The 25,964-nt window shown below is 46.3% G+C and overlaps 2 protein-coding genes across 6 annotated transcripts in view; one reads left to right on the forward strand and one right to left on the reverse strand.

Annotated features, from left to right (window-relative positions):
- Positions 1–16,014, forward strand: part of LOC121600558 — a 79,647-nt gene extending 63,633 nt beyond the window's left edge. For all 4 annotated transcript variants that reach the window (XM_041929256.1, XM_041929258.1, XM_041929257.1 and 1 more), the window contains exon 6: positions 11,931–16,014. In XM_041929256.1, coding sequence (XP_041785190.1) covers positions 11,931–14,500 — 2,570 coding nt within the window. In that variant the 3' untranslated portion in view covers positions 14,501–16,014. The remainder of the gene's footprint in view (positions 1–11,930) is intronic.
- Positions 16,015–17,328: 1,314 nt separating this feature from the next.
- On the reverse strand, positions 17,329–25,568 carry LOC121600557 (phospholipid-transporting ATPase ABCA3-like). Of its 2 annotated transcripts, none has more exons than XM_041929255.1 (8): positions 25,377–25,568; positions 24,789–25,171; positions 21,646–22,886; positions 20,206–21,577; positions 19,828–20,134; positions 18,524–19,473; positions 17,738–18,460; positions 17,329–17,666 (listed from the first exon to the last, which is right to left on the reverse strand). In XM_041929255.1, the coding sequence occupies exons 2-8, from the start codon at positions 25,058–25,060 to the stop codon at positions 17,492–17,494; spliced, it is 5,040 nt and encodes a 1,679-aa protein (XP_041785189.1). In that variant the 5' UTR covers positions 25,061–25,171; positions 25,377–25,568; the 3' UTR covers positions 17,329–17,491. The 2 variants fall into 2 exon arrangements, with proteins under 2 accessions (XP_041785189.1, XP_041785188.1); XM_041929254.1 differs by having other exon boundaries at positions 24,789–25,294.
- Positions 25,569–25,964: the final 396 nt, after the last annotated feature.

Genomic DNA, 25,964 nt, shown 5'->3' on the forward strand with positions numbered 1-25,964 from the left:
CCCATCCCAGTTTGGGGTGCATGAAAGCAGAGAGCCCGCACCGTGCGTGAGCTGGATGCACATTTATGGATAGGTGGCGTTGTTGTTTTTTGTTTTTGTTTTTCCTTTATTTTGTGCAATAGTAATAACCATTTACGACATGGTCCTTCAGGGTGTACGGTAGTGGAATGCATAAAATGTATGACACGAAAAAAAGGTTAAAGGAAGAGCTACGGATAGCGGTCAGTATAGACCACCATCACACTGTTGAAAAGGGTTTCACAGTGTTGTGAAATGAGTTAAATGAACATTTAAACATCATCTGTGTATATTTTTTTTCTAAATTGTTTGTAGAATTCTTCATTGTTATTAAAAATAAATGGTGCAAATTCAAGTACTAAGAACACATCATCTCTAATAGATATTAGCTTAAATCGCAGTAAAATACTAAAATTATCTTTCCCGGGGCAAATATTGAAATGCCCAAAATATTCCATGTAATATAAGTCGCGGCTTTGTGCGAAAATATATCCTCTTCTCCTTCGTTCGTTCTCTCTCTCTCTCTCCTCTCTCTCTCTCTCTCTCTCTCTCTCTCTCTCTCTCTCTCTCTCTAATTGAAATTCGCAAAATGGGCTTAACAACACAGCCGTACGTACGTAAATGTGTAGCACTCTTCCCCGTCGTTGACCTGAAATATTGACGCACAATAATGCCCCCAAAACTAACACACCAACAGTTTCAGCGGCACAAAATCAAATCAAAACTTACTAATGCTAAAATCAACACAACAACATTGTTCTTCCAGCAGCTTTGGAACACGCTTTTATGCATCATCGCTACTTTAGCTGGCAGGCTATCGCGGGCTAGAAATAATGCCCCTGGATCCAACTTACCACACGGCTTAAGAATAATATTTGCCTGACTAGTTCCGTACCATCAGCACACATGGCTATGCTGAGCAAACGTTTTTGCATACCATTAGCATAACATGTGCTCATCAGTAGCTTTCGTTTTGGGTTGAAAATGCTCCGGTAATCCCCAAGATGATGGTACGAAAGTATAATCATAATTGACCGAAGTCCTTACAGATCGTTTATCAAACCAAGCCCAGGGTATGTCTATTTCTTCTTCCCTAGCCAAAGCTCATTAGATGAGAAGCACGAAGCCGTGCACACCTCCACCAGCCAGTAAGTAAGCCATTAGAACCGCACCAACAGTGGCCAAACGAATCAAATGTTGGCCAAAGAAATGGCACACATAAATAAAACCACATCACAGCCCGGAGTCGAATGTCGACGCGAAAGCGAATTATTTAAGCGTTTTAACCTGGCACACCTCCGCGCATTACGGGCGGGCTCCACCTTCTCCTGAATGTGTGTTACGTGAATGTGTGGTGGGTGAGTTTGGCGCTTTGTGCATTTGTGCTCTGTGCTGCTCACGCAATCGATTCGATTCGATGGGTTTCAAATGTGTGCTGATCGGAAGGAATGGGGTGACAGTTTGTTTAGCCAATCTGCTCAGGTATTGCGGTCATCAGTCGTATTGTCGTATTGCGCTCCTACCCCTGGCGGTGGTGGGTGAAATCTGCCATGAATGGCACGCGCGTTTTAACCGCGAAGCAGCTGGCACTGAAAAGCCCCTTCTTGTCATGGCAGGTTCTAGTTTATTTTGCTTCTTCTGGATTGTTTGGAAATAGGTATTCCAGGACAGGTGGCTGTGTTTATTGGCCTACGACCACTAGAGAACGAAACAATGGATCAAATATCTGATTAAAACATTCACTTTTGAAAGATACCAGCGCAAATCAAATGCAATATAAACTGGGAAGAGTTCGTTTATCATTTTTTTAATTATCAAAATAATATGAACATTCATATTATTAATCCTCGGAATAAATTGTTTGACAAACATTGGAGCCTGACTTGGCTATAGAAATATTAACATTTACACTTCTTTATAAATAGTTATTTTGTTGATTTTTGACGCACTTAAGTGTCCTGGGCTGCATTGCATTTAAATCTCTATAAAGCAATTCCCTTTATGACGTGAACTTATTACTTAGCTGTACTAAAAAACACCTTCTCTGCATATGTTTTAAAAGCACACTTAGTGAACTCATTAAAGATGAAACCTACTGCTCTTTAAACCTTCGCTCCAGTGCAAGATCCTACTGGTCGTAAACATGCGCTCTCGAGACCGATCACTACTTAATGCTCCATAAATATTGCACTTACGATAGCCTAATATCAGTATCCGGCTCCGAGCTATAACCTTCTGACCCAGTTCTTCTCGCACGTCGTCGCATAATCCGCTGGAAGGTACACCACATTCTAGGAGAAACAGCGAGAGAGCGCGAGAGAAAGAGCTTCTGTTCGATCTAATTCTCCCAAAGAATGTGTACATCAACATTCCTCTACCACTGACTCATCGGGGGCGTTAGTGGTTAAAGTCTTGGACTTGGATGGAAAAAGAAAGATCGTGATGGGTGTAAGTTTCACGTCAAATTCCATCACCCTCGGCGGATGTTAATCCCACCGACACAAACCGGCGAACAACAAAACGAAACTCATTTCTCTAAACGTTGATCCAGCCCTTACCGGTACACTAGGACGGGGATCCTTGGTGGGTTTGCGAGCCGGCCTCGCATATTTCAACGTTGTGTTGCCTGCCTGCCTGCCCGTGTTGCTGTATTTCCGAACCGAACGATGACGCCGCGAACGCAATGTTTATACATTCCTGCCAATGCATTTCCCTTTTCTAGTTCACGTACACTAAACGACTCCTGCGCACACGCGCTTGGCGGAACAGAAGTGGAGAACCTGCCCTGCCCTGTTGGAAATAATTGATATGTACACAAAAAGACACTTAAATATGACAGCTTTAACGACCGATAGCGATTGTCGTCACACAACTAGAGGATAGGTGGTTTGAGCAGCTGTGTGTAGAAAACATTGGTAGCGATAGAAGAAAATGAAATCGATACGAGAAGCCTGTCCCAAGAATCAGACTGATGAGGAGGATGTCAGCAATCAGGTCTAAGCGTATCAACACAGTCATAAATGCCACCGTTAGCGCCCGTAAGCCAGAAGCAGAAGCCGCCCGGCGACAGGTTCTTGTGGACCACAGGTATTGCTGCCGGCCCGTTTTCGCTCAGCTGCACGCGTCCCATCTTCCGACCGACATCATTCTAATGGAACTGGTCCAATCAGATAGACGAAAAGTGGGAACCGTTCCAAAAACCGTATTTTAGGCAATGGTTAATGGTAGTTTTCGTTTGTTTGCTAGAGGTTTGAGAAATTAAAGACACACAAAATCAAGGCTCGTTTACGGGCACGTGTGGTCTGTCAGTGAACTTTCCGAAGAGGGCATTCGGTCTCCTACCGCTCCAAGCTGAGTCTGATAAGCCTCATTAGGTTTCGCATTCTATGAGGCCCATTAGCCGGATCGTCCACTTTCTTAATAAGAAACCAACAAGATACAGCCCAAAGTGCTTGGGAAGGTGATCGAACTGGTGAACAAATCTTGTACTGGGAATTCAACGCCAGCAAAAGACTTGAAAGATTCATTGACCTGCAACAACAACGAAAAAACCTCCCAAAGAGACCTAGTAGCTAAATGCCATCCCAAACACACAACCAAGAAGTTCTCAACGAGGCAGTAATCTACAAGAAGCGAACAAATTAATACCCCTTGGGTTTGCTCTATTGTGTCATAATAGCGACTTCCACGACTGCTGCCGGGGCCGGTGGAAGCATCTTCTTCAATTACCCGTGGGACCGCCACGACGCTGCTGTCTGATCATCTGTGGGCACACGCTCGAACACGCTCGCGATAGTCATGAATCTTGTCACAGGGAGCACAAAAAGCCAAGGTTACTGGAGTGTTAACGATGGCGTTTAATTGATTTACAGGTTGGTTGCTGGTGCTGCTGCTGGTTCTGCTTCTGCCGCAAGCTTAGGTCGTCTTCTCGACATTCTCGCGCTACTCTTTGTGACTCGCTTTGGGTTAGTGGCTGAGCATTGGCTTGACATTATGCGTGTTGTGAAATTCGCCGGACTTTGCCGCGACATTTGCATTAGCGCGGTGTGATGTGTTTTGATTGATGACCCTATAGCTGAAGGGTCGCTTTGATGAGAGTAGGTGCCTACGGGTGTCTTACAAGGAGGTTTACTAGAAGATTGCTTTTCTACGAAAAAGTCAAATGAGAAATTATTTCTTTGTGTACTAACAGATAATTAAAAAGCCAACTTAATTGTTGTGAATCATTTACGAAGAATGTATTGTATCTTGCGTTGCTGGAAGAGCTTCCACAACTTGAAGTATGTTCTTGTCCGTAATCTGGTAACTTGTAACAGCTTGGCACTGCATTTTTTGAGCATTCTACCACAGTGCCAGCATGACAAATCAATCCATCAACAGAAAAGGCACTGGAAAGTGCCCACTACCTGCGACACATGTTGATTTTTACCGAGAATAACCGACACGAAGCACTTAAAAATTAACAAAACGATTTGGAAAACCCTTTACCTTCCATTCCACGCGCTGTATCGTACTTCAAAAACACAAGGTAATGAGTTAACAAAATAAAGTGTTCGATAAGCTGCCTCGTCAGCAAAATAAGGAAATCTCAACTCAACCCAACATTCCTCGGTAACAGCTTAAGACAGCATTAGCCTGTCAGCGGGATATTTTCAATCCTTCAAACCTAAAGGGTTCCTTGTAAATGGGTTAGCCAAAAAGCAAAACGTGACTTTCCAAACCACGTGCGTCCGGGTGACCACAAAACAACTCCCGCACCACGTCCTTGACACCATTTGTGGCTAGACCCTCTTTAAGGGTACTGTTTTTTTTAATGTATTCCATGTCCTGTGGCTCGTCTGGGGATTGTTTACAATTTGTTGCTGTTTTTTTCTTCTTCTTTACATTGCACACAAAAAAAGGCAAGCATGCATTTTTTGCAAAACAAAAGAATTCGTTCTGTTGTTATCTTTTGTGCAATAGTTAGACAGGAAACGTATTCTTTAATTGAGCTTTCTCCAAGAAGGATTGTTTTCAGGGAATACATAGCAAAAGGGTCAATATGTAACATTCATCACCGTGCGGATAATTGAACACCACGCCCTCACGTTCCCGTGGAGTGAAAGCAGCAAAGAACAATGGTCCCAAAACCAAAAACCGTACATGACGCAACAAAACATGTCTTTTTTTTTCAAAAGAAGCTGTTTGTCCTTTTTTTGTTTTGTTTTTTTTTCCATGAGACAATTGTGTAGAAAGTTTGCCGGTAGATAATGCTTTATGGTTAAGGTTCTCAATATTTTGCGTTTCATAAACGAGTTGGGTGGTGGTTCTGGATGGTTCTTTATGCGTCCCAGAGCTACCCATTCCAGTGAGATACCTCCAACCACTTCTAGTGGCATGTAGCATCCTTGTTCGCCATTTGAGCCCCTTAAAAAAAGGAAACTTGGGCGAATGTCTTGTTTTGGGTTCTCAGTTTTTTGTTTGGGAAACGCATAAATACACCCAAAGGATTGCAAATGGCATGCAGTCGGTCGTGCGGGATACATCAGTGAACATCGATATTCCAAAGTTCCATGAAAGTGTGTGCTGTATTTGTAAACTTTTGCCGAGCACACAGGAGCAGAAGAAGAGCAGGTTCATCCTACACGAGAGGTAAAACACAACTCCCCATCCCGGTGTGTATATGCATGTAGATTACGCTCGAACGTGCATTGTTTCCAGTTTTGTGTATCAATAAGCTTGATAACATCGCTGCGTGTTTGGAATTAGCTTGTGGGAGAGGTGGTTCACACTCATGGGGCACGTTTATCACGTTCAGTCGGATTTACGATGAGTTGATTTTATTGATGCCAAGTAGAGTAAGAACCAACCATCCGAGGTTGGTTGGAAATGGTTCGAATAGTCACGTGCGAAAAGTTGTGGCAACCCGGTGAAATGGCAATTTGTGAAGGTGATGATAGTTGTCGGAGTTTCTAGGAGTATTTATGGAATCTTATAAACGTGTCATTTCTGCAGACCTGTGGGGAGGCGATCATGGAATAAACAATCCACAACCTAATTATGTGATTTATCCAAACAGCGTTGAATCTCACAACTCACCCAAAACAGCATTTCCAACCCAACCAAGGTCAAGATTTTGGTAAACTTTCTCTTTCGCAACGCATCACTCTCGGCAGACTGTTTTCGATGGATTTTTAAGCGTGTGTGTTTTTATTTTTTTATTTCTTACTTTCGACCACCCGGAGATCCTGAGCCCGCACGCTCTCTATCTCTCTGTCTGCCCCGAAAGCCCCGGTCACTTCTACCGCGTGCTTATCTTCAAAGTAAGATGAAAAGAAATTCCTTCACCCGGTAGAAAAAAGAAAAAGGTCAGCGTGCCCTTATCCCCTGTGGCCGTGCCGGTACGTGGGGGGCTATAGCCGATGGGACTAGTGCGATTTGGAATGATTAAAGCGTTTCGGTTTTCGGTCTCGGGACCGTTTTCTCAGAGCTAACCTTTGCCGGTGGGGAGGTTAATCTAAAGTATCTGTTTGCTTTGCATGGAGGATGGGGGGGGTTTCATTGTGACACATATGCGATGTGTCGTTGGCCACATTTTCGGGACGTTATCGTTGAAGAATGCTGCGCTGACAGGGCTTTCGCCACAACAACCACTGTCCAGCCAAGCTCCAGCGTGAGTGAAAACATTTAAAAAGGGCATATTGGCAAGGTCCGTAATGGAAGTTCAGAAACGTGAAGAAAACAGTTTTTGAAATTTCCAGAAATTAAACAATCATATATACTCGTTGCATTGGTAATTTAAACAAAACTGTAGCAGAACATTTGCCTGTCACAACAGTACCGTAAATTACGCGATGCTAAAGGTGTTTTGCGTGATCGAATGACAAACCGGTGAATCATACGAACAGATTTAAATGTCAAATATTGACATACAACATCTTTTGAACATAGAACAACTCTCCAGTTTTTAACTCACCAGAATAAACAATAGATCTGATACATTGAGGATAGATGTCATTGATTCTTTGTGATATAGTGTTATCATATGTCGTAGCAAAAATAAGACTTTAACCCATGTCACTGTGTATCTAATGTAACAGTTTGACCTTCAAATTACGACTCAATTTCAAATAGAGCGCCGTCAGTTGTTTAAGGTGACCGTCACTTTTGCGTTTAATTAAATCAATCACTAAATCAACCACACCAACCTCAAATATAAGTGCCAAAAGACAGACATCATAGTGCGATAGTCTCCCTCAAGAAAGAAGGAACGCACAGAGAGCCGTTAAACTATATCGATCAGCGCACACACGCTAATGGAAATCGTATGTATGACCTCGTTTATAATTTATTTGATTGAATCCACACTTTCTTGCGCGAAGAGATAGGACCGACCGTCAGAATTGCTGCCAAAATGGAGTGATCCAAGTGTGTGGTACGATCGCGAGTCTTTGCACACACATGATCACAAGTGATTTTCAAGAGCTGGAGGGACGATTCAATCTCGCAGTTTGCATTTTTCCACCATGCGGCTCGAGTGCTGAAGGGGTTGATTTATTCGCAAATCAGAAATACCAGATGGTGAACATTAAAAATCTGCGCTGAACGATGCTTTCGATAGCTTTGGAAGATGGTTCCTCACTTGTGGTTAAGGTTAGCTGGGTGGTTTAACTCTGGGTCAATTTAGGTTTTTGCGATGTTGGCATTGAACTGCGTAGTTGAAGAAGAGCTAAGAGACATCTGGTTATGTGCTTGAAGTTTAAAATATTGAAAAAAGCGTTGGAATTAAAATCATATACTCATATGACGTATGATACGGACAGCCAACAAGATATAATTGCTAACCACAGAGCTTCATCCGCTCTTCGCTCTCATACCAACCACTCCATTCCTGTCCACCTTCGACATAACCTTGGCTACAAATAAAGCATCATCGATGATCATCGATAAGACACTCCCGCACAGTCAGAGAGGTTGATAAATTTTGTCTCGCAAACCTTTTCCCCAGCCGCCACATTGACCAGCTACGGATTCTTATCGTTGATCTCCTTACGATCGCTACGGACAAGACTACGTCCCTGACACAACTGATCACAAATTGAACAACCGCCACCCCCACAATGCGTCTGCAAACATCATTAGATCTCGAGCTCCTTCTCGCGTTTTACTACGCCATAAAACTTCTACTTGAGGTCAATTGCTTGTCGGGGGATCGTTTTTTTTTTAATATTAATAACTCACGGCGGTTTAATTTCTCCCCGCCAATTGGCACTAAGCGAACTACACAACTTTACCAAGCGAATCTTCATGTTCGGGTCGGTTCGTCTGCCCGGGCTTGCCAAAATAGATAAAGTGCATGTTTTCGTGGCGTGACCCTGGGATATATTTCGCACAGTTACAGACAGCCCAGACTCTGCTTGAAACACTCGAAACAAGCGAACTCCAAATGATTGAGGAAACGTTTCAATTTCCAACCATAACCACTCGAACCGCACCAAATCTCTGAAGATTACCCTTTTGTCGTGTTTATGGTTAGGTTTTTACGCGTTTTTCGCATGCATAAACGATCATGACCGGACGAAAAAGGTTTAGCGCCATCTGGCGATCATCTCAAGTTGCGTGTTTGAGAAGGGGGTTCCAAGTTCGTGAGGCGTTGAGGGCTTTACAACTCGCTTGCCTTCGAACACTTCAACGTGTCTAGGAGTTGATTTATTCTCGATGGTGATGTTTATGATATGCGATTTGATCAAGAAGAGCCGGCTATGGTAACCAAAGTTATGTGCGAAATTCATCTAACTCAACCGTTCGCTGAACATCATCCTAAATCAATCCCGCGTGGTGCCAAGATCACTTTCCCTTTTTGAAGCTCAGGAACTTTCTATCTCAATTCTAGAAAGCCCAAACAAATGCCGATGCCCCAGGGGTGATAACACAGTTTTGCACGCGAGAAGTAGTCTGCAGAAGAAAGCGAAACTCACCCCAAGGGCTTTGAGCGTGAGGATCGATGATTTATTGCTAGACCTGTCCGCTGCAAACTGCGCAAAGCAGAGAAAAAGCAAATGTCCATCCAGTTCTTTCCTTCTCCGTCTTCAACTTCGCCCTTCAAACGCCGCTCCGAATCAAGAAGTATGGGTTTTTCTCCACACATCAGTGGCATGAGGGTTGGCCGATGATGGGTAGAAAACGATAAAACCCATCTTGCGGGGATCGCTATCGCAGTGTCGCCCCTGGCAAGAAGCGAGAAATTGAGAAAGACGCAGATCTATTCATCTTTCCCGTATAACTTGGGCAAAGGCGCACGACCATGGCACTAACCTTTGCTAAAACCAGTGACGGACAGCGTCTTCTTTTCCTGGAGCATTCGCATCACACACACACACATTCGCTAAGTAAATGAAATCGAACGTGATAGTGCTAGACAGAGGGAACGGTTCGCTGCGTCAAGCTGGGTAGGAAGTGGACGCGCAGGAAACTTACACTTTTTGACCCAGAAACAGGCTGGCGATCGCTTCTCGTTTCTCGTGCAGAATCCGCAACGTCAGCCGAGATCAAGCGGAGCAGAAGCAGGTTATCTATTGCCTATATGTCGTCCAGCGAGGCGGCATCATCTCATCTTCATCCGGTCCGGCAACTTCACACCGATAGCTCCCGGAGGGGGCGAAGTGGAATGAGTCTCCCGCATGTGTGAGTGATGGCTTCTTGATCATTCGTTTGATCGGTGCTTGTTATGTGCGTATGTTTGTCTTAATGTGACAGGTAGAAATAAATGAAGTACTTTAATACTATGGAGAGCACATCGTCTTGTTCGAGTATTGATTAGGCTCACCGGTGGAAAAACACATCTTCAATCCACTGTTTACACTGTTTTAAAAATTCAACTCAATCTCTTTCAATTCGTGCGACTTTTTGCAACACGCATGCAATAGCAACATGTTCATGTTTTAGAAATCGAACCGCGAATACCCTTTCACTCTAATCATTATGCGCGTGTGTTACGATAAACCACACACCTCGGTGTACAATCCGGATCTGTACTGCAGACAGCGTGGAATGAAAAGCTAGTACCACCACACGGACACTGAATGCTTCTCTCTCCAGCTTTTGATGGTGCAACGTGCATACTTTTTTGACGCTAGTTTATTCGTTTACATTTCGGGGGTTTATGCCAGTTGGTGGAGAAATATGTTTTTAACAGCAGCAAAAACGACAAAACTGGCAAACAAAAACATCGGAACTACCCTCAATCCATTTCATCGATTACGCTCGTCCGATTGGAAAACTGTGCGATGACGTTCCCTAAGCTCCGCCTTCAGCGATCGAGTGGAATTCCATCTGTTGACTTTTGTTACGGTTCGATTAGCTTTACGGTGCGAGTGCAGAAATGTCTGGACACGGACGTGGACACATAAAAACCAACGGCCCGCGTAGCAGCTATGCACCTTAACGACTCCATCCGGGTGACTTATGGTTCGAGAATTATGAAGCGCGTTTTTAGCAAAAGGGGGACTGCTGCTACTCTCGTTGCGGGCACTGTTACATAGGTTTGGGTATTAGTGGTTGTATCATATTTTGTTTTCTTATCGTAAACTAAAATATGGCACTAATAACTATTGATATGTGAAATGAAGTATAGTAAACGGTCTCAGAGCTATCTAGACACCATTGAAGAAAATTGAATCTTATGAGGAGACGTCACTTCACACTTCAATTGGGGCTTTAATGTGTTTTACCCATGAGAACATAGTGCTAAATAAGCATGCTTTAAATGTTGGTTGTAATTACCAAAATTATGTATTAAACACAATAATTGTCAGGTGACTTTATTGGTAAAACTTATTTCATCAATCACATTCGTCATTCCAACAATTATTTATTGTGTCTATGTAAAAGCAGATAGATACATTTTCATAAACTTAATCTTCTTCTTCTTCTTCTTTGGCACAACAACCGCTGTCGGTCAAGGCCTGCCTGTACCCACTAGTGAAGTGAGCTTGGCTTTCAGTGACTTATTGTTACCATAGCAGGATAGTCAGTCCTACGTATGGGGGCACGGTCTATTCGGGACTTGAACCCATGACGGGCATGTTTTTACGTCGTACGAGTTGACGACTGTACCACCAGGCCGGCCCAAACTTAATATAAACATGAAACGTCAAAACTTCAATTGCTCGGTTGCACAATATCAAAATAATTTTGAATAATCCACGCTCAAACTTTATTCGTTGAGCTCGCCTATATTGAAAATGCAACCAAAAATTAGGTGTGCTCTTGTTTGATCAAGAAACCAGCGAAAATGTGTCAGATCATTTAAATTTATTAATACAACTTCCTCAAAACAAAACAATTCTTCACTAACAAAACATGCATGGTGTTGATAAGACATTCCAATTAAAGACAGACAACAGATCAGACAACACATTAAAGCCTATGAGTTCGATTAAAAGGTTAAGTATGGGCAGTGCAGTGGGTGATCATATTTCCCCTTGATTGCAATCGAAGAAGCGAAACAACTCCTTAGAAATCAATGCGCAATCTGTAATATAAACTTCAGAATTTTTGTTTTACAATTATGTTATATTAACTTCAAAACAATTTAAAAACAAAAAATCCCTGACAGAGAGTAGAAAACTCCCTTCAATGAAATCTACTCCTGAACAGAATATGAAAACGGCTTTCCACACATAGTTTACTGCACACACAAAAAAGAATACCACACTACATATGTTGCATTTTCACAGCGAGATCGCGATTTGCAACTTGGTGCCAAGCGAGAAAAAAAAACAAAAACAAAACCCCAGAGCAGCTCCAAAACTGCTTCCAAAATAAATTCTCTCCCCTCTTTAGCGTACATCCGGAGGCGCTGCTCCATGCATGCTAGATTTACTGCAAACCACTGAATGTTCATGGTTCCCTTTCTTTCTCTCCTGTTACAGATTGCCCGACCAAACCATGCACTAGTGGCACTAGCGATTCCGGTGGGAAACGTGAATCAGCCATACTAACAACAGTAGTAACCCTACGGGAGCGACCGAAAGTGACAACAAACAACAGCCACCACCCGGTATCGATGAAGCGCAGCACAACGATGGCTGCATCAGCTACCACCGGAAAGATGACGGCACTCTGCTGCTGCTGCTTTCTTCTCCTACTGCTCCACAGCGCGCTGCTGGTGGACGCGCTGCCCATCACCTCGAAACCGCTGGACAACAATCCGGACCATCTGACGTGGGAGGCGGCCTGGCTGTCGGAGGACAGCCGAGCACCGATGCCGCTCAGCGGCAAGTCGAAAAAAATCACCCCGAAATCGATCTTTATCACCCCGTTCCTGAACAGCTACAATACGTCCGCCTGCCCGCCGGACTACAAGGTCGACTACAACGGCAAGTGCATCCAGGTGGTGAGCATCAACACGGCCGACATACTGGTGACGAAGCTGCAGAGCCTCTTCTCCCAGCACGGGGACGGCGGGGGCAGCAATGGCGGTGGTACCGGTGAGGATGATTACGATTACGATTACGATTCGACCGGACCGTTCCATGTGAACCTGCCGCTCAGCATCGATCTGCCGCCGGAACCACCGCAGCAGCAAGCGCCCGCCGCTATGCCGGCAACTCCCCAGCTCACGTACAAGGATGTGCCCGGGCCCAGCTTCTACGACAGTGCGATGGTCGATGTGGCGACGGTCGAGCAGGACAAGGCGAAGATAACGACTGTATCGCTAGCCGAGCCGGTCAAACCATCCTCCGAGAAGCCCTTTCCTGCCACGTCCACTGCCAGCGCAGCCGAACAGCAGCCGGTGGTGGACCAAAGCGGCGCCGACAGTACCGACCACAGTGACATCGCCTTTGTTGCGTTCGAAACCCTCCCCAACGGTACGCTGGTCGGTCAGGTCGAGCTGGAGGGAAGCAATAGCACGGTGGTGCAAAGCATATTTGTATCCTCCACTACGGCTGATGTACCGCTGGCCGACGCAGACAGCGCAACGGAGTCTACGGTCGCTCAGCACGCTGGTGGCGCCGGTACAACAACTGATCGTACTGCTGATGCAGCTGCTACGGATGGTGATGCTGCAGTGAGCACCGTACTCACTACGCAGGATGCGCCAACGACTACAGTGCAGCAAGATGAGGGCAGCAGTGCCAGTACTACGGAGCAGGACGAGGATGAATCAACGCTTACGACCGATGTTACGAGTACCACCGAACAGGACGAGTCGGAGATGGAAAATATGAAGCTAGAGCTGGCAGAGGAGCTGCTGCTGATGGATAGCAATCGTAGCTCGCTGGCACCGCTCGATTCATCTACTACGGACTTTACGGACATGGATCTGGATACTGTTCCAACGTCCGAAACGCTACCAAGCGACGAACCGACCAGCACTCATCAAGAACCTATCACCGCGAGCACAACGGTCCCACCGCCCGTGCGCCCACTTCTGCCCATACCTACGAAACCCTCCGTGCAGATCATAACCCCCATCAAAGGGAGCTGGGATCTGGGTATGAAGGGTGGATCGGCTCACCTGTTCGCCGCTAGTCATCATCATCTCATCCAGCAGGATCGCACCACGCGTGCCACACCGGAAACAACGACGCAAGCGATCACCGCCGAACGTTCGACCGAGCAACAACCGACCGTGCTGTCGGTACGCCAAGACTCGAAAGAGGACAGGAAAAACAGCGCAGAGGTGGATCGGCACGAGGCACTGCATGCACTGCGCGAGGCAAACGAGGCAAGCAATCGGTTCGTGTATCACCATCTCCCATCGATGCCATCGCTCCCTTCTTCCACCGCAAAAAGCGAGCCTACTGCAACCGAACTTCCAAGCAGCAGCTTGCTGCAGGTGAGACCGCTCGCTTCGACACCGCCCGCCGGCAACAACAACTATCTCGAACAGTTGCGTAAAATCAACGAAATCGTTGCGGAAAAGCGGCGCCACCAGCAGCAACAGGAGCAGCAGCTCGGTGTCGGTTCGTCCAGCACGCGCATTCGCTTCCCATCGCGCGACGAAGAAACACTAGCCGGTGCGGCAAGCAACAACTATCAGCCGCAGCAGCAGCAGATAGGAAGCGGCGGTGTTCGGTTCCCCGGCTCGGCCAGCAATCGTCTGCCGGACATCTTCCCGAAGAAGTCACCGGACAGTACGACCCAGCGGCCCGCCTTCTGGTGGCTCCCGTCCGGCTGGGAGGTGGACCAGACCGGCAACAAGCCGATGCTGCTACGCTTCTGGTCCCGAATGCCGCTGGTACGTGACAGCTCCCAGCAGCAACCATTGACGACGGGAAGTGCCAGTGATCCTGCTGCGGAGAGCAGCAGCAATCGTTGGCGATCGGCAACAGGCTTCCAGCAGCAGCAGCAGCAGCAGCAAACGCCAGGAACATCACATCCGGTCGCGACGGCACGGGGCAACTCCAAGAGTCCAAGCGAAAGCTTCTACAAGGAGGTGTCCGCCCAGGAGGTGTACAAGGTGATGAACGCCCGACAGCTGAACCATCAGAGCTAAGCCTGCGTGTCCTGTAAAACTCCAAGCTCCCTCTTCCCCCCTCATGCTCACCGCCCTCTTCCCTACTTTTCCCTGAGGGAGGTTTCGTCTCCCCCAGGGAGAGGTGTAGAGGCGGCGCGCAACCTTTACCAAAGTCCACACCAGCAGGCTTCGCAAGTCCAGCTTTAAGTATTACGTAATAATATCCAATGTCTAACCCCCTTTTTTGGCGGCGTACACGCATTACCCCCCACTGATAAGAGCGGTGGAAACTAGGAGATTTTGTGCGTGCGTGCGTGCGTGCGTGTGTGTGCGTGTGTTTGTACAGATTAGAGACGCGTAGAGGATACGCAATCTCACACAGAATTGCTCCGAAGAATTGTGGGGCGCGATAGGACGATAAGCTTTTGTTAGGGTTTAAGGTAGTCATCCCTCCCCTTCCCTTCTTCCAGTCAGTGGTGTGTACATGCTATCAACTACTTCTTTCGCCCATCGCGCGTCTGATCTTTCCAGCTTCCCATTACACCAACCATTCCTCCACAGATGTACTACTCCCAAAAAACCTTCAACCACTACTACTTCTGGGTGTTGCGCCTCCCTCCCCACACCTACCCGTACGAATCAGACAATCTGTGATATTGTGTTTCAAAGTTTTGCTTTCTTATCGAATGGTGTAAGAAAAAATAATGGCAAACTATTTTACAATCTCTCTACCGCTGTCCGCTCTCCCAATTATGCGTCCCAATTTTATGCGTGTTTAACTTTTAAGTCTTATTTTCGCAACACTTTGGAGGTACTTTGTTTTGTATTTGCTTTGCTTTTTTTACATGCTGAAAGAAGGGAAAGAAGCATTTTCAGCTCATGAAAGTGCTAACCTTTCCGTTCCGGATCTTCCAACGAATGGGCATTGGAAATGGGAGGGAAAGATCAGACGTGTATCAAGGTTCATAAGAAATGTTTTGGAGGATACCTGAATGGTAAGAATCGTGTTCCGTAACACTCTACGCTCAGCTCCAGGAAGTCCAATAGTAGGAAGTACTCACAACATGGTAACAGTGTAGAGGAAGTTTCCAGCTGTAGAGCTGTAGCAACCACCAGTACCTTTCGTTCAACGCCGACCAGACTACTACCCTGACTAATTGTACATATTACACCAGTAGCGAACGATATACCATTGTATTAAGACGTTTTATTGTAGTAACAAACGGTTCTAGTGGTTAAGATCTGTATTATTCTATATTTATAGATTTTTTAGTGTACTCACCACCACACACGCACACACACACACATCTAGCAACACACATGAGTTTTATGACGCGGCCAAACTAGAGAGCAACCCTTACCCCTATCTACTTATTATGGACGCACATACTTATACTACGCCACCGAGGTGCGAGATGTTTGTCCCAAGCCCCTCACTGTTACTTATATGTGTTATACTCTATAAACCACTACTTCAGCACAACCGTCGTGTTACGTTGGGAGGGGGCCGGCCGTGTTACGCCGAATAGCCATGTGTGCATTAGAAACTTAAACAAAAACACTTTCGACTAAATTGTGCACACCCTGCACCCTGTCCGTTTTCCCGTTCTTTAGGGAGTCTGTACCACCCCTTCACCCTGTGCAAATTATTAGTAGTAGCTGCTGCAACGCAAAATTGTATCGGATGTATGTGCCAAATATATGTAACTGTGTACATGGATGGGTGTTTTTTGTGTATAGGAGATAGAGCAGAAGTAGATTTTTGCGACCTTTAATGTTCATCGTATTTAATTCCTCAGTAGGAAGGAAGCCAGGATTGATCAAGCTTTTGTAGTACGTAATGATGATCATCGAACCACGAACAGCGGTGTTCTAGTAACAGCGTCTGTCAAGCATCACACCGAGCCAAAGTGCTCCCCTATATGTGTTTTCCACTCTGTTCTAATTGTACAATTCTTTCCCACTCCCCAACTACGTACTTTCTCCGTTGTAAGTGTTTAAGATGTGTTACGCCAAACGTAAGACGCGATGCGTCTTATTAGCAAGTGTGTGTGTGTGTGTGTCCCGCATCCGCACTATCTATCACCGTTTGCAAAATGAGTATTGATGTTTAACCGTGTAGCGTAGGGTAGACTAGCAGGTAGAACTGTCTCTGTATATACTGTTGTCGCTATGGAGCAAGCACGAGCGGCAACAAAACCCGTCACGCTTACGTACACGAAGCAGGAAGGTTATTACGTATGTATGTGTGTACTGCGTTATCATTGAATATAACGTCATATGGTTCGTGTTTTACCTTGTGTAATAACCTCTCTGTAGCCTAGCTGCTGTATCTCTCGATGTCGTGACAAGCGTCCTATTGTAGGGACACCATCTTGATGAATGGTTAGGGCCACGCGTAATACACGCGAGTGCTGGTAGTATTCGAACGCACGCAGCAGCGACAACTCCTTACATTAATCCCGGAGCGATGCATACGCCTCCCAATAGCCGTTAAACGCACAGATGAAGAAAACGGGATATATGGTGGCTCTGTATGAGCGTGTGACGTATGACGGGTGTCTAGACGGCAACGATAATGGCACATTATCTAACGCTCCCCTTTTAATAAACGCTAAAAACAAACGTATATAGCAGGACTATTTTAGAAGAAAACCAACCCACACACGCAGCACACGCACTCACATTGCCGAGTGAGTAAGTGGCGAATGTTTTGGGATAACAGTACTCTACCAGTCTAGTATCTCCTAGAAGGAACGCATAGTAGACACATGACTACCGGTCATTACTTACAGAACAGAGCCGTAGATTTAAATCACAAAACACACACGTACAGAAATCAACAAAAGAAGAAAACTATCGTAAAATTGATCGTTGTCGTGTATTTGATTTTGGATGAAAATGATGACAAAACACACTGGTCACCATCAGGGTCGTTGCTTACAATAATTGTCCCTTAAACGTATCTCTCCATTCTTACATTAGTACGGTACGGCATTAAGTTCTTCGAGTTGAGCGTAGCGATTGCGATCATTCTCTTTGGTACTTGGTAAACGCTAAGAACACCTGCTCCAGGCTCGTTTGTCCGATCGAGTAATCCTCAATGTTGAGCTGCTGCTTCGCCTGCTCCATCACGCCGAAGATCTGCGACCATTTCATGCTGTTAGAGCGGATGTAGTACGTCAGTAGGTCCTGGTATTCCTCTCTGGAAAGAAAATGAAGTCGTTAGTGAATTCCTCCAGTGTCAACTGGAGTCTCCTCTCCGCTTCCACTTACTTCAGGTGGGAATCCGGAAACTTCGCCACAATGTGATCCTTAATGCTCTGCAGATCAAGCGTATCGCTTTCCTTCCCCTTGCCACCACCATCGACCCGCTTCGCCTTGATCGTCAGCACGAAACCCTGCGAGAACTTGTTCTTCAAGTGCTGCGTCGAACCAATGCACTTGAACTCCCCGTTCACCATGATGGCCAGCCGCGTACACAGTGCCTCGCACTCCTCCATGCTGTGTGACGTCAGTACGATCGTTTTGCCACTGTCCCGCACCCGGCAGACACCGTTCCAGAGGTTGCGCTTCGCCCCCGGATCCATACCGGACGTCGGTTCGTCCAGGTACACGACCGACGGATTGCCGAGCATCGCGAGGGCAGTGCTTAGCTTGCGCTTGTTGCCCCCGCTGTACGCTTTGACCTGTTTGTCCAGATGCTTCTCAAAGCCAAACTCCCGCGCCAGGTACATACTGACGGTGGGGATATTGAACCTCGGCACGCCACGCAGCAGCGAGAACAGCTTTAACGTTTCCCGCCCGGTAAGATCTTCGATCAGTGCATCAAACTGTGGACAGTAACCGATATGCTGGTGGACCTTTTTCAGCTCACTCTTCAGGCTGTGACCCTTGATCCAGGCATCGCCAAACGAGATCGTCTCATCGCCGGACAGCATCTTGAAGGTGGTCGTCTTGCCCGCTCCATTAGCACCAAGTAATCCAAAGCATTCCGAGCTGTGAAAGGAGGATGATACGTTACAAAACGAATCTTAATGCGATGATCTTCATGTCTCTTACCTGTTGATACCAACGCTCAGCTGATTGACGGCCAAGAACCGATTGTAGTACTTGGTCATCTCATGCGCCACCAGATTGGTGCGCGCCCGTTCCTCCACCGTCATGGCAGCGATCCGTTCCTTCTCCCTTGCCACATCCGAATCCATCTCCCGCGAACCGTCACCCGTGTCCGCTTTGAAGTGTTTGCGATGGTACCACTCGCGTCCCTTCTGTACCAGCAGCTTTAACACCTTAAAGTCGAGCAGCAACAGTATCGCAAAGTAGGCGACCGTCATCACGAGACAGTAAAACAGATGTCGCCCAATACCGGGCCGTTCCCATTGGTAGTAGTACAGTCCCTCCTCGCAGATGGGCAGCGGGGTTACACCCGGCGGTCGTACCGCATCACACGCATCGATCGTAACGGACATATGGCTTAGATTGACGATCGCATCGCACAGTGCAAAGTGTGGAAAGATCAGGAACACGTTCGATAGGACGTCCGAGAGCTCCTCCAGCTCGAACATGTCCGTGCCGAGCAGATACACAAAGATGAACAGTGCCGTCCCGGTGACGATGTACGCTACGCTTATGCGGATGAAGGCGGCCGGTGCTACATTGTAGTACAGCGTTACGATGTACGTCAGGGGTAGCGCAGGCACCCCAACGAACAGGAACACCGAGTAGAACCGGAACACTTCGCCGCCGGTACTGAAGCCCGGTTCTTGGAAGATTGCCACGGTTACGATGATAAAGATGCACACGAACGCGTACGTTAGGTAGTCCCAGATGAATCCCGTGAACCAGTAGGTCAGCCGGTTGACACCGCTGACGAGCTGGAGCAGTTTCGCTTTGGTGACGCGTTCGCGAATGTAGAAGATGACGTAGAAACCCACCACGAACGACATTGCGAAGCCGGTGTAGTACGCCAGCTGGAAGCCTAGATTGTTAAACGCACGCATCAGTTGAAGCTGAAATTGGAAGGCAAGAAGACGTGATTATTGATGAATCACGAAACTAGTGTTGGGGAAGTCTGATTCACAGCAGGAATCCTAAATAATCAATATGCCAATAATTGAGTTCAATCAATGATTGTGAGATTTGCTTGAAGCTTTAGATACGTAAATCTTTAATACCGCATTAATTTGCTAGAAATTTATAACACTTCTCAGACTTAAATCATTTAAAATGTCAAATCTCTTAATTCTTCAAATATTTCTGATTCACCAGTTCCATAATCCAACATTCAACACGCGACTGGTATTCTTCATAATATGATATTTTTAATTTCTAAAACCAAATCTCCAAAATCCAACAAGACTCACCCTCGTTTCATCCGTGTACGGCAGTGGGAAGTTCGTGATGGAAATGTTATACCCTCGCGTTCCCGTAAACGTCGTAAGCAAAGCGTTGTGCATCATCTGCAACGCGACCGGTGGTGAATGGAGTGCCTCATTGTTAAACCAAGCCGTCAGATTGTGGTTCAAGATGCCGGCCCCCACGATAAACTGCCGATTGACCATCATCAAGTTCAGGTCGGCAAAGTGCAGAAACACGTCCTCCATCCAATCCACGATTCGTAACGGTATGCTTGGCATACTGCGAAACAGCTTCATGTAGTTGTCCAGAATCCTAATGAAAAATATGAGAGTACAATTCTTTAATATTTCAACCATTCTAGCATAACTGGTTCATCTTCTTACTGTTGTTGGAGTGGATCAGCTTGATCATCCGGTTCGCGCTGTATCAACGTCAAGGAGGGATTGTAAAATCGCAGCCCAAGGGCGCGCGGTGGCATATCGCCCGAACCGCCCCAGTTCCGCACCACCGCAATCGTTACCGCCACAAAAAGCACCGGTATCAGTACCTGCACTACCAGCAAGAACCAGTTCCTGTACGTCTGGTAGATCTTCTTCAGGAATAGTGCCCAAATCTGATACACGAATAGCCGCCATCCTTCCAACAGCTCATAGTCATCAACCGTAGTGCGTGACTCAAGGTCCGTCCCGGTGCTGTACGAGTGCAGGCTGTGCAGACTGGCCTCCTCGCCCACCTGCGACACACCGGTCGAGTCGGAACCAACCTTCATAAACACCTCCTCGAGCGTGGTAAGTGATATGCCAAAGTCACCGATGCACAGCTCCTCACCACGCTTTTCCAACTCTTCCAGCATCGTTTGAAAGCCGCGCGCATGTTCCTCCTGCAGCAGGTACGACAGCTCCGAGCCGACGTTCGACTCCACCTGTATGGGCGGGATGTGCTTGCGCAGTACCTCCGTCACCCGGTCCACATCACAGTCCGGCTGCTTCACGCATATCAACCGATAGCCAACGCCGTACTTTTTCTTCAGGAAAAACGACGATCCAACAGCCTTCAGCTTACCGTCCGCCATGATCGCGATACGATCGCCCAGCATGTCCGCTTCGTCCATGAAGTGTGTCGAAAGGATCATGGTGCGGCGCGTCTTCTCTGCGATCAGTAGATCCCACAGCGCACGTCTTGCAGCCGGATCCATGCCGGACGTTGGTTCGTCGCACAGCACTACCCGCGAGCCGGCACATAGGGCGATACCGACACAGAGCTTTCGCTTCATACCACCGGACAGGCTGGACGAACGGACATCCGCCTTGTCCACCAGCTCTAGCGCTTTAATGTACTTGTCAATTTCGTACTGGGCTTGCAACTTCGAGAGCCCTTTCAGACGTCCGTAGAAGTACAGATGTTCACGCACCGTCAGTCCATCGAAGAGGATGTTGTGCTGTGGACAGTAGCCAAGCGATAGCCGAACCGATTTCATCTCCGTTCGTATGTCGTGTCCCCAGATGATGGCCGTGCCGGAGCTGGGACGCTTCATACCCGTCAGCATCGACATGGTGGTAGTCTTGCCGGCACCATTGTGTCCCAACAGGGCCGTTATTTGTCCCTCGAACATGTTGAACGTTAATCCCTCGACGGCAATCTTCTTGTTGGAGTAAACTTTGCGAAGTTCGCGGATCTGTATGCGGGGGATGCGTCCTTTCGGCTCTGCCTCGATGTTGTCGTTCATTTTACTGGAAACACTTTGACTTACGGGCTCTGTGGAATGATCAAATTACGATCGTTAAAGTAACTGTTTGCCTCTACATCTATGCATTGCTACTTACCATCGGAGGATGGTCGTTCACCGCACCAGAAGCGCTTCGTCACAAAGAAGTACCACGGTTGCGCTAGCCCAAAGTCTCCCGGGAACACCTGCTCAATGTAGAGCGTAATCAGCATGTAGATCGCCGCATTGCCAAGCAACATTAGCAGCATCTGCCCAATGTTGATATCATCCACATCGCTATCGTGAAACAGTGTCGACCACTGAACGCCCTGCGTAGTGCCTTCGTACACACCGACCAACCGCATCGCGAACCCGATCGCAGAGTTGAGCAGCAGCGCCGATCCAAGTTTCTGCGAGACTGTTAGGTTGCGGTAATCCTGCACCATAATGATGTACGGTGCAAACGCCAGGAACCAGATGATGGCCGCAACAGCACCGCCCGAATTAGCCTTAGAAAACAGCGTACTCAGCATGAAGGAGAAGGTAATGATCGATATGCCGTACACGAAGAAGATCAACCAGATCACACCGGCATCGGAGTACGTCAGCACAGAAACGTTCGGCGTCGAGTACCAGGGCACTTTCAGGAACAGCACTACCAGCCCGATCGAGATCTGCGTAAACACGAAGCACTTGACGAACCAGGAAGTCCACAGCACCCAGTTCTGGAGGCCCATGATCTTCATCGCTTCCTTGATCTGTTTCTCCTTCTCGAACAGAATGTTCTTCACGATGCTGATGCACGGATAGATAAACGCCAGCATTACCGAGATCGGCAGAAAGGTGGTTAAGCTCGAGGGGAAACTATCCTCCCGAAACGGGGGATATGGAAACCGTTGCAGATACACGTCCGGTATCGGGTCGGGGATCGTTTTGAACTGTTGCGCGAACGATTTGAAGATAAAGTGCTGCAGCGTTAGGAACCCTTCGCGGAAGTAACCGGGCGATGGTCCACCATCGCTTTCCTCGGCAAACCGGGCACCACCGTCGGGGCGCGAGCCCCAGCGTCGATCCGTCTGCCAGCTATGCCCGACGGTGAACTGTGACCGCTGTTCACCCGGAAAGCGTAAGCGGTAGTTTAAGCGCTGCGGTAGCGTGCTCGATCCATTCAGCCGTATGTCGAACTCTACACCAGCGAACGAGTTCGTACCGAGCAGGAAGTCTTGCAGGGCAGACCCATTCGGGAGGGGCTGGAGCTCCAGATTCATCCACTCACCGACCGGCTCCATGAGGGTGCGGAGGGCAGGCCCGTTTGGGGAGTAGGCGAGAGTGTCTTGGAACGGTATGACCAGGTTCCTCCTGGGGGATAATGAGGGTATATGACAGAGGATTGTATTAGTTTTAGTTGTTTAATGTTTCTTTATGGTTTTATAATTGAGAAGTTCATATGATGAGGATAAACATAAAGTTCGATGGCCTTTTAAACCGTTTTCACATCTTCTTCTGCTTAACGACCCTCATTAGCTCATTGTTGGGGTGTCTTGTTGTCAGTATGTTTATAACGTTTATATACTGGGCAGTAAAATCAACTGAAGGGGCTACTAAATATTATTGAAAAAACCCCTTTATTGCGAATGTTTTGTATAATTGGCTATCATTCAAGGCAATAATTGAGGTTTTAACGATGTCATTGGCTCCTGGCTGAGATGCTCATCAAAATCACCAATTGGACAAAACAATTATCATAATAACATTGCATGAGATAACTCTCACATTAATGAAACAAATTGAAACATATAGAAAAATCAATTTATCCATGGAAAAGTTATAAGGTGTCCACGATATCCAAAACAACAGGAACAATACCCAATAGACATTTTCGAGTTCTAAAATCGGGATTTCGAGCTATTTCCCTTAAACTGGTACCTTAAACTTCCCTTAAACTGCACCAGTTTAAGGGATTTTTCCAATTCCCTTTAAAATCGACTGTGAAATGTATTTTTCGATGCTTTCTTCTCTATCTTTTGGGAAATTATGTTTCCATTTCTTATTACTGGTCGTATAGTCATTTTATACAAAAAACCATCGAATTTTCACCAAAATACGCCGTGTAAAAGTACCTTCTTTTTTCGCCAAATATTACAACAAATTAATCTTAAACGAATTGGACGCCATCATCATCCAATAAAAGAAGGTCATTCGCACGCACAAACGAAACACTGACACTTTTTGACACTTTTTACACGGTTTATCACACACAAATCCACATATGTTGGTATCTCGAGCAACATTCGAGCAGATCATGGTTAAAAATTTAGTACAAATGTTACTTCCCGCACAACAAAATCGAGCAGTTTTTGAGCTCCGCCGAAACCGATCGAGAAAGCGTACAGAAACGTCCGAAGAACCGATCGAGGCTCTTGATCGATTGAAGCGTTTACGATCGTTCGAGAGAGCGCGCTGTATGTGTTTATCTCTTTCTGACAAAAAAACTACCGTGTTGGCGCAAAAATGATTGCCGAAAAATAGTTCACAAACACGATCTCTTTCTTCCCTCCTTCCCCTCTTCACCATCCTTTCACCTCGCTTTATCATTATTGGTTCTTGCTCTCTAGCTACATTGAGCGAGAGGAAGTTTTCGATCGCTTTGCGCAACGGGTTGGGTACGTTAATTGTTCTAAAAGTTTGAAAGATGTTCTAAAATATTTGAGCTTTTTTCAATCGTTCGTTGTGCTCTGTTAGAATTCAAACATTGAATTTGTTCTGAAATAACATTCAATCATTAATAAAAAACCTTAACCAAACATATCATTTTATCATCAAAATCTGCAGTTATTTTTTGTTTAATTTTTAAAGTTTTAGTACAGAAGAGTTTTAGAAATTCTAACATATTCCTTTGATTTTTTGCAAGATTTCTACTAATCCACTCTCACTAGCTAACTGTCAAAAATGTTAAAAAAAGCACTTAATGTTACAAAATGCAATATTAGCCATGATTCAATCGACCAAAAATATCCCCGTGTGTACTACACAGCGACACAATGGAAAGCTATTGATCCCCATCTGAATCTTATCTCGCTTCCTCACTGTGGCTTAGCATACCGACGGGTTTTTTTTTCAAACACTAATTATTTCCCCCCTTTTTTGTTTTGCAAACTCGATAAAACGACCCCTGCCCCACGCGACACAATGACAAAAAAACATGATTGTGGTAAGAATGGACAGTCGATTCGATATCTGTTTCACCACACTAATCCTTACCTGATAGCGGTAAAGTTGGTGATATCCAACGGCTGGTAGACGGAAACGTGCGGGACGTGCTCGATTTCGGTTAAACTGCGCAGCCCCACCATCAGCAGCATGAACAGGGGTGGAATGAAGATCTCTACCAGGCTGGACACTTTGCTTCTCCAGTGTAGTAGAAAGTTCTTCCAGAGAAGCAGCACGAACTTGCCCCAGCCGGACGTACCGGCCGGTTGGGTGAGCGTTGTCGCGGCCGCCGTACTGGTCGATTGAGCCGTTAGGATGGCCATGGTATTTTTGTTTTATTTTTGGAATTAGTACACTTTTAGTTCAATAAGTAGATTATTGGGACACTTGTTGTTTGTGGTTATACTTAGGGCACACTGTTTTTTTTTGCACTACTGTTGTTATTCGTTTTTTTTGTGGATGAGATTAAAGAGCAAACTGTAGTACGACACTGATACTGACAAGGACACTGTTTCAATCTCAAACGATCGCTTTGGGGTTTCCTTTTTGGGGTTATACTGCAAAAAACACTCTTAGTAATAGCACGTTAACGGCACTTAAGTATTCTTATATTGCACTTTCAAATCACAAAACACTCACTTTACCATGCGCACCGTACAACGCGCTACGGCGCATGCGGTGCTAGCACCGAAACCCCAGCCCTTCAGATAGCCGTACTGCTTGCCTCGATGGTCAACCACAAACTAACCCGTCACACCTAGTTCAATTTCCGGGCAAAACCGCCTAGCTCACTCATATCCAGCCCTAAGGCACATCGGAGATAAGCTAACTCTGTAGCTTGCGCCCTTCCTCTCTTTAGCCGATATGAAAAACCTCACTTTTTTGCTTACAGCCTGCCAAAAAATGTAGTCCAACACGGTAAGATGGTGTACAAAATTTCAGATGGATAAATTGATAAAGTTTGCGCCACATGATAAGGTGGGCACGATAAAGTAGCCGACATCAGACAGACCGGTAGCGAAATCAGCAGCGCTGAAGCCACAACAGCTGCTGCTGGTGGTGGTACAGGTGACAGTGAAGCAATTGCGTCGACTACGGTGCATCTTCCACTTCCCTCGTATTGATGGGTTGACTATTGACGGGGTTCAGGTATTCATGGCTTTGAGAATTACTGATTTATGGGACAGCAATAAGTGGGGCAGTTTAGGTTACAGCACCACATCACAA

This window comes from Anopheles merus, chromosome 3L, assembly GCF_017562075.2.
Source record: "Anopheles merus strain MAF chromosome 3L, AmerM5.1, whole genome shotgun sequence".
Taxonomy (NCBI): Eukaryota; Metazoa; Arthropoda; class Insecta; order Diptera; family Culicidae; genus Anopheles; species Anopheles merus.

Bases quoted from the DNA above. Each gene is read 5' to 3' on its own strand.
- LOC121600557 (XM_041929255.1), bottom strand. From the start codon at position 25,060: ATGGCCATCCTAACGGCTCAATCGACCAGTACGGCGGCCGCGACAACG. The intron at 19,474-19,827 runs GTGAGTCTTGTT...TTCCAATTTCAG, and splicing joins CGTACACGGATGAAACGAGG to CTTCAACTGATGCGTGCGTT. The intron at 18,461-18,523 runs GTAAGAGACATG...CTCCTTTCACAG, and splicing joins CTGAGCGTTGGTATCAACAG to CTCGGAATGCTTTGGATTAC.